This window comes from Rhagoletis pomonella, unplaced genomic scaffold, assembly GCF_013731165.1.
Source record: "Rhagoletis pomonella isolate Grant_MI unplaced genomic scaffold, Rhpom_1.0 Rhpom_scaffold_00008, whole genome shotgun sequence".
Taxonomy (NCBI): Eukaryota; Metazoa; Arthropoda; class Insecta; order Diptera; family Tephritidae; genus Rhagoletis; species Rhagoletis pomonella.
The window spans coordinates 3547647-3556436 of record NW_023458562.1 but is presented as its reverse complement, the minus strand read 5'-3'; the positions used below and the strand labels follow the sequence as shown (position 1 = coordinate 3556436).

At 35.8% G+C, this 8790-nt stretch overlaps 1 protein-coding gene across 1 annotated transcript in view; it reads left to right on the top strand.

Annotated features, from left to right (window-relative positions):
* LOC118744119 overlaps positions 1 to 8706 on the top strand; it is a gene marked incomplete at its 5' end in the record, with an annotated part of 55380 nt that extends 46674 nt beyond the window's left edge. Inside the window, 1 exon segment of the mRNA XM_036476851.1 lies at positions 8401 to 8706. Within this exon segment, the coding sequence (XP_036332744.1) occupies positions 8401 to 8522 (122 nt within the window).
* Between the last annotated feature and the right edge of the window lie 84 nt (positions 8707 to 8790).

Below are 8790 nucleotides of genomic sequence, written 5' to 3'. Positions count from 1 at the left end.
TGGTTCGGGCCTCCAAAATTAGTGGGGGTCGCTTATACATTTGGACTCGATTGGAGCACTCTAAATGGGTCAAAGTGGGATTTTTTTCAAAATTTGCCCCTACCCAAAAGTTCGACCCAAATTGGGGGACATCAGAATTCGTTTTAGAGGTATGGTTCCTTCGGCAAAGTTTCTTATTTTGATCCCTAGAATACGATTTTCACAGAGCAATGAGCGATTTTTAAATCGACCCGCCCTAGTGCTTACACAATATGTTAGTGTTTGGAAGAGCTTCTCCTCCGATTTGCAGCGTGCGCCTTGACAGTTTTACGCCAACTCCGACCGGCGATTGTATTGCAGAAATATCATCGGTGGTTTGGTTGGAGCGCTCCATATTCAGCAGTGAGCGCTTCCTTCCTAATTTCACACTTCACTGTATTTTAACATTGGGTGCCATTAGAAAGAAGCGCTACCTTGCTGCTCCCAAAGAAGCCCTTGGTGAGCGCTTCAACTAAAGCATTTAAAAAGCGATGCATGCAAATTTTAATTTTTATATTATTTTTTTGTTTTAATAAAATAATGGCGTTTTTTGTAAACCAGTTGATGGCTTTATTAAGTGTATTTATTGTTTTTCTTTTCTATGTGGTATATATACATACGAAAATACATGCATACATACAGTGACGAACAAAAGTATTGGCACAGTGAATTTTTCGCAATATATGCAAAGTTTTTTATTCTAATTTATTTTCCATAATTTTTTATAAAACTATAGTTCATTTTACACCAAAAAACATAAAAAGAAAACTGAGGAAAATTCATTAAATTTGCACGGTAATTTGCAACTTTTTATTCAGATTTTTAAGAAAAATTCTAAGTATGCAGTTTTATAGTTCATTTAATTTTAGTATGGCAAAATGCAAATTTAAGTTTCTAGAAAATCGCGTTGATTTTCGGTTTTTTTTAGGAAGGTGTTGCTCATTTTCTCCATACAAAAAATAATTGACGAATATACTTTGTATGTAAGAACTTGCGTGAAAAAAATTACCAGAAATCAACGCGATTTTCTAGCGCCTTAAAACTTACACTTTGTTATACTAAATTTGAATAGGCTATAAAACTGCATACTTAGAATTTTTCTAAGAAATCTGAATAAAAAGTTGCAAATTAGTGTGCAAAAGTGCACAAAGTTTAGAGATTTTATTGTTATGTTTTCTGGTGTAGAATGAACAATATTTTTATAAAAAATTATCGAAAATAAATTAGAAAAAACACTTTGCATATATTGCGAAAAATTCACTGTGCCAATACCGTTGGGAGTATCTTATATATAAATACGCCACAAGAAAATTTTGCAATCCCTTTTCTGAAGGCACCGTTCGCTCGATTTCAATGAAACATACACCGATTTAAAGGATATAACTTGCTCTAATCCAGAAATGTTAATCCCGATACATAGGGGGCGTGGCATCTGACATATAGACTAAAATGTGAAAACCACTATATCTCTAAAACCAATTATGCTGGAGAACTGAAACTTAGCACAGATGCATAGATTATAAATACCTTGCTTACGGCGAAAAATAGTAGGTACTGGGAAAGTGGGCGTGGCACTTCCCATACAAACTGAAATTCTCATATCGCTTATCTCTGGAACAGCTTAAGCTAACGTCCTGAAATTTGACACTGCAACATATGTTGTAAATACCGTGCTTACGGCGAAAACTGGTATATTTTAGAAAAGGGTTCGTGGCACCGCCCATACAAACTGAAATTCTCATATCGCTTTTCTCTGGAACCGCTTATACTGACGTCCTGTAATTTTACACAGCAACATATGCGTGGCATCGCCCATATAAACTGAAATTCTCATATCGCTTATCTCCGGAACCGCTTATACTGACGTCCTGTAATTTTACACAGCAACATATGTTGTCAATACCGTATTTACGGCGAAGAGTGGTACATTTTGGAGAAGGGGGCGTGGCACCGCCCATACAAACTGAAATTCTCATATCGCTTATCTCTGGAACCACTTATGCTAACGTCCTGAAATTTTACACAGAAACATATCGTCCCGTTTCTGCCTTAACCACGTATCTACAATTTTTGGGAAAACTAATATTACCACTTACAACTGCTGTTTAAGCGACACACTATTTTAAAATAGAACAAAGACTTAATGAGGGTGCTCACTTCTGTTAGTGGGACTAGAAATATTAAGTAAAAAATGCGTTTATTGGATCCTAGGGGAAGAAATTAAGCATTTTCTCTTACCCTCTAAAATACCTCTATTGCAGATACGAGGTTGAGGCAGAAACAGGACGATATGTATGTTGTTAATACCATACATACGGCGAAAAGTGATAGCTTTTGGAAAAGGGGGCGTGGCACCTCCCATACAAACTGCAATTCTCATATCGCTTATCTCTGGAACCGCTTATCCTGACGACATGAAATTTGACACAAAAACATATGTTGTAAATACCGTGCTTACGACGAAAACTGGTAGATTTTAGAAAAGGGGGCGTGGCGCCGCCCGTACAAACTGAAATTCTCATATCGTTTATCTCTGGAACCGCTTATACTGACGTCCTGAAATTTTACACAGCAACATATGTTGTCAATACCGTACTTACGGCGAAGAGTGGTACATTTTGGAGAAGGGGGCGTGGCACTGCCCATATAAACTGAAATTCTCATATCGCTTATCTCTGGAACCATTGATGCTAACGTCATGAAATTTTACACAGCATGATATGTTATCAATACCGTGCAAAGCTGGTAGATTTTAGAAAAGGGGGCGTGGCATCGCCCATACAAACTGCAATTCTCATATTGCTTATCTCTGGAACCGCTTATGCTAACGTCCTAAAATTTGACACAGCTATTTATGATATCAATAACGTACTTATGGCGAAAAGTGTTATATAATGGGAAAGGGGCACGGCACCGCCCATACAAACTGAAATTCTCATATCGCTTATCTCTGGAACCGCTTATGCTGACGTCCCAAAAATTGACACAGCAACATATATTGCCAATACCGTACTTACGGCGAAGAGTGGCAGATTTTGAAAAGGAGGGCGTGGTACCGCCCATTTAAACTGAAATTCTCTTATCGGCCATCTCTGTAACCACCTATGCTAACGTCCTCGAATTTGACATAGCAACATATGTTGTCAATACCGTACTTATGGACTTATTTAGAGTCTCACACAGAACATCTCATCTATACATACAAATACATATGCATATTTTTTATAAATTAAAATCGAGGTTTCTTTTTCGGTCTATTTTCAAAAGCTACTGAGGAGGAGATTTGGTAGAATTAGCATTAACCAATCCGGTATTAACGTTCATAATTCGATTTTAAGTTTTCCAGTAAATTCGCTATAAATTATGCTGTGGGGCTGCAAAATAGTAATTCGCATAAACTATTTAGTATTGGTTATAGGTAAAATTCAAAAGTGTATGAAAAAAGATGTCGAATTTCGACAACTGGGCGATACTAGTATTTACAAATAGGTAAAAGTTTTAATAGTTTTGGAAGGCACCACGCCCCTTTTTCAATAGCCCCCACTTTTCTCCATGAGTATGAGATTGATTTCAAATATTTCCATACCAAGTTTTAGGGGTCTACCACAAATACTTCCAGAGATATGCGGTATGAAAAATTAGATTTCTGTGGGATGTGGCACGCTTCCTTGATATATCGAAGTTATTATCAGCCTATAACCATCCTTGGAAAGTCTGCAGTAGGTGGGTCTCTTCTTCTTCTTCTTTATTAGCCGCGTTCAATACAGCATTCCAGTCATTTCTCTTCTATGCCAACTGACGCCAATTGGAAATGCCAAGTGAAGCAAAGTCCTTCTCCACCCGATCTTTCCAACACAGAGGAGGCCTACCTCATCCTCTGTTACCAGGACTCGCATATTATCTGAAGAATTGGAAATGAGAAAGCTGTGTCCAAGATGGGTGCCGCATTTTCCCACACTCGGTCAAAACCAGTGTCGTGAAGAGGTTTCAATTGAGTGTTTAGCGAATTAATGAATTGATGTTTGAATTGCTACCTCATGCACCCTGTTCGTCAGATTCAGCCCCTCGGACTATTTTCTGTTCCCCAACTTCAAAAAATGGCTCCGTGGTCAAAGATTTTCTAACGATGAAGAAATGATATCGGCAGTTAATGTCTATTTTGAGGAGCAATACAGTTCTTATTATAAAAGGCGTATCGAACTTATTGAGCATCGCTGGGAAAAGTGTATAGAGCTGAAAGGAGATTATGTTGAAAAATAAATATATTTTTTCCCAAAATTTTTGTGTTAGGTTAGGTCGGTTAGGTACTACTGGGACCAACCCCGTAGTTTGGGGTACATATTTTTAGGCTTCGTTTTCTGCATGAACATTCGCAGTCTGGTTTTAATACTACTGGTACATATCAAACGGCGTGTGTTTTTTTATAAAGGGCCGACCTAATAATGATAAAAAAAGGCCCAGTATTCGTAACAAACTGTGAGGTGGAACAACCTTTTTTCATGCGTACTATGTATTCAGGGACTACGGTCAAGGTCCAATATAAATAATAGAAACTCTCATCAAGAAATACGATCGTTTATACTTTATTATTACTAGACTGCGGATGTTTATGCAGAAAACAAAGCTAAAAAATATGTACCCCATAACTATAACCAAAATGTATACAAATTCATTTATTTTGTTTATAGTTAAGTGGTACATATTTCTAGGCTTCGTTTTGTGCATAAAAATCTGCAGTCTAATTATCACCAATGTAATATGTAAAATTTATGAAACTTCATGAAATGCCTGTATCCGCCAAAAAATTTTTTTATGGAGCTATTTTCTATTTTTTATCATGTTACAGTTAAGAATCGTATTACATATGTACATATCTGTATGCACCAGGGTTGCGTGATTTTGATTTAGTCAAATCACAAATCCATAAATCAAATTTATTTCTGAAATAAGAAATCCAAGTCATTTTTGATTTGAATCGCCCTCCAAATCAGAAATAAAATTGATTTGTGATTTGAATCGCCCTTCAAATCAGAAATCAAATATATTTGTGATTTGATTTGTAGAGCGAATCGTTTGATTTGTGAGTTTTCAACTAAATAATATTTTTTTAGGCAACGCAACTACTTCGGAATATTTGGGACTAGGTCGGAATTTTTAGGACTATCTCGATATTTTCGGGTGTTTTTCGATTATATCGGGATTTTCGATAATTCTTCGGGATTTTGTGGACTATTTCGGGTTTTTCGAGACAACTTCGGTATGCTCGGGGTTATCGGGCCCATATTTGGACTACTTGGGGTTTTGCGAGACTTCTTCGGGATTTTCTCTCGGCGGATCTCAGGATCTTTGGACTATTTCGGGATTTTCGAGAATTCTTCGGGATTTTCTAGACTATTTCGGGGTTTTCAAGACAATTTTGGTACTCTTGGGGTTCTCGGACCATATCGGGATCTGCGGTATTACTTCGGGATTTTTGGGACCATTCGGATTTTGTGGTACTATTTCGGTATTTTCAATACTACTGATTACCTCGAGATTTTCGCCGTTTTCGGGTCTATATCGGGATTTTTGGTCTACTTAGGGATTTTCGAGACCTCTTGGGGATTTTTTGGACTATTTCGGGGTTTTCCAGACTACCTCGAAATTTTCTTGGTTTCCGGGTCTATATTGAAATTCCCAAAATAGTTCCAAAAATACCGTCACAGTCCCGAGAATCCCGTAAATCTCGAAGTAGTCTCGGAAAACCCGAAATAGTCCTAAAAATCTCGAAGAGGTCGCGAAAATCCGGAAGTAGTCCACAAATCCCGATATAGTCCCGAGAACTCGAACTGAAATCTCGAATTTATTACGAAAAACTCGAAAATTAGTCCCAAAAATCCCAAAATAGTTTAAACATTTCTAAGTAGCCTCGAAGATCTCGATATGGTCCCAAAAACCAGACAATCTCGAAAAACCCGAGAACCCCCGAGAAAAAATCCCGAAGAAGTCTCGCAAAACTCGGAATAGTCCAAAAATCCCAATATAGTGCCGATAAACCCGAAAATCTCGAATCAGTCTCGAAAAACCCGAAATATGTAGTACCAAAAAATTCGAATTGGTCTCGATAACCCAAAATAATGCCGAAAAGTCTCGAAAATCCCGAAATAGTACCAAAAAATCCGAATTGGTCTCGAAATCCCGAAATAATCCCGAAAAGTCTCGAATCCAAATACCTCGAAGTAGTCCCGAAGATCCCGATACAGTCTCAAGAGGCCCGAAAATCTAGAAATAGTCTCGAAAAACTGGAAATAGTTCCGAAACCTTGGAATTGGTCCCAAAATTCCCGAGATGTCCCCAAGATCCCAGTATGGTCCCGATAACCCGAAAATCTCGAAGTAGTCTCGACTAATACGAAATAGTTCCAGAAATGTCGATATATTCCCGAGAACCCCGGAAAATCATGAAGTTGTCCCAAAAATTTCGTTATAGTCCCAAAAACACCGAAAATCTCGGAAGTAGTCTCGAAAAACCCGAAATAATTCCGAAAAGTCTCGAAAATCGCGAAATAGTCCAAATAGCCCGAAGTAGTCCCGAAGATCCCGATACAGTCCCAAGAACCCCGAAAATCCCGAAGTAGTCTCGCAAAACTCAAAATCCCGAAGATCCCAATATGGTCCCGATTAACCCAAAAATCTCGAAGTAGTCTCGAAGAATCCGAAATAGTCCCGAAAATCCCGCTGTATTCCCAAGAACCCCGAAAATTTCGAAGTATTCCCAAAAATCCTCAAAATTTCGAAGAAGTCAAAAAAATTCCGAAAAAGTTTAAAAATCTTGAAAGTCTTGTCGCAAATCAAATGATTCTCTCTACGAATCAAATCACATATAAATTTGGTTTCTGAATTGGAGGGCGATTCATTCTGATTTGGTTGACGAATCAAATTACAAATATAATTTATCTCTTATTTGGTTGGTCAAGCAAACCACAAATAAAACTTAGCAAACCAAATCACAAATCAAATACATTTGTTAATTAAAAGCGCATTTTAAATCGAAAAAGACCAAAAAATTCAATGACCTACCTATCTTTCTCTACTTCTCCCTAGGGAAGCTTCTTAAAAATAACTCTATATAAAATTATGGCGAATACTACAACAAGAGCTCCAGAAATTTGAATTCCAAACTTTATACAAATTTTCATAAAAAGTGTTCACTCCTTAATTACTCATTTCAGAAAAAAATTTAGTATGTATGCAATTTTGTAGAAAAAGTTTTCTTAAGGGTATATTTATAATGTGGTCACCGAAAACAAAAAAATAAAAATAAAAAACTTCCGAATTGCAAAAAAATATGTCTACGTAAGCCCCATTCCATAATACACTTCCAAAAATAGGGGCACATTTTTTACAATTTTCTTAAATAGGGCTAATGTTGAGGTTTCACTAGGCATTAAATGAAAAAAAATTTATGACTATGCTCTAGGGATGTACGATTAATCGGTTAATCAAGTTTATAATTAATCATAATCCTCTTTAACTAAATGATCTGGTTAATCAGATTCTGATTAATCAGATCCTGAGTAACTAATGTTTACCAAAAAAAAAAATTAATTGAAATCTGAACAATTTTGTTGATGTCTTTTTTATGTTTTTTTGTATGTACAAATATTTTTCTTATTAATAAAAATAAAATGCCAAACAAGTACTTACAGACGTAAATATATGCATATGTATGTAGATCATTAAAATGAAAAATACGTACATATGTACATAAGTATAAATTCTTTTCTATTTTTGTATACATACATATGTATATATGTTTTTAAGAAACAAATTTTAAAATTTAACAGCAATTACTCAGATTTCTGGCTAATCACGTTATGATTAATCAGTTTGCTGATTAATCAAATTAATTAGATTCTGATTAATCAATATGTAATTAATCGGAAAAATCGCTTTCGATTAATCATCTTGTTCGATTAAATGATTTCGCACATCCCTACTAAGCTCGGCATTGAACATATTGTTGCCCTCATACAGAAAAAAATAATCTCACACTTTTTTCAAATAACTCTAGATATTGAAACCGTTATGAACAGTGTATGTATGTTTTAAAATTACTTACAATATAAGTTTGCTCAGATCGCTGTGTTTTGATTTTTTGTAAAAATTAATCATTTCGATTCGAATCGGTTCGAAAATCGATTTTTTTTCGATCTGGAATTTCTATTCAGTATGCATATTCGCTTCTAAAGCGGAGTCTGCACAAAATTTTAGCAAGAAATTTTTAAATAATATGAATCATGATATACTTAGTAATTCTTCATCATCTCGAATATGTCGCGCTTTGAATCGTGACAGCCTTATATTAAAAATATGTAAATATTTTGAATTTTTGGTTTTGCAGTGACAGAAGCGGAACGCTTGAAAATGGGTATGCAAAAAAATGGGACCATACCATTTTTACCTCAACCTGAAGAAAATGAGCAAACTAGCACCTCACATTGGCCTAAATGCAGCGTAAGCTAATCTTTGTTCCCGTTGGAAAAAAATATGTTAGTTAATATGCAATTTTTAAAACCAGGATTATTATTCTTCCATTATGTATGTGATCTTTCATTGTAAACCGAATAAAAATTATAACCAGACAATTGAGAGCAAGCCAGGAGTAAATCCTGACATAATTTTACCTTTGTCGGGCACTTGTACCTTATTCTTTTGTACCTCTATAATTTTTATTGGTACAATTTATTGTTCTTTGATTTTTATAGTTGTTCAACAATTTATACAAGGTGGT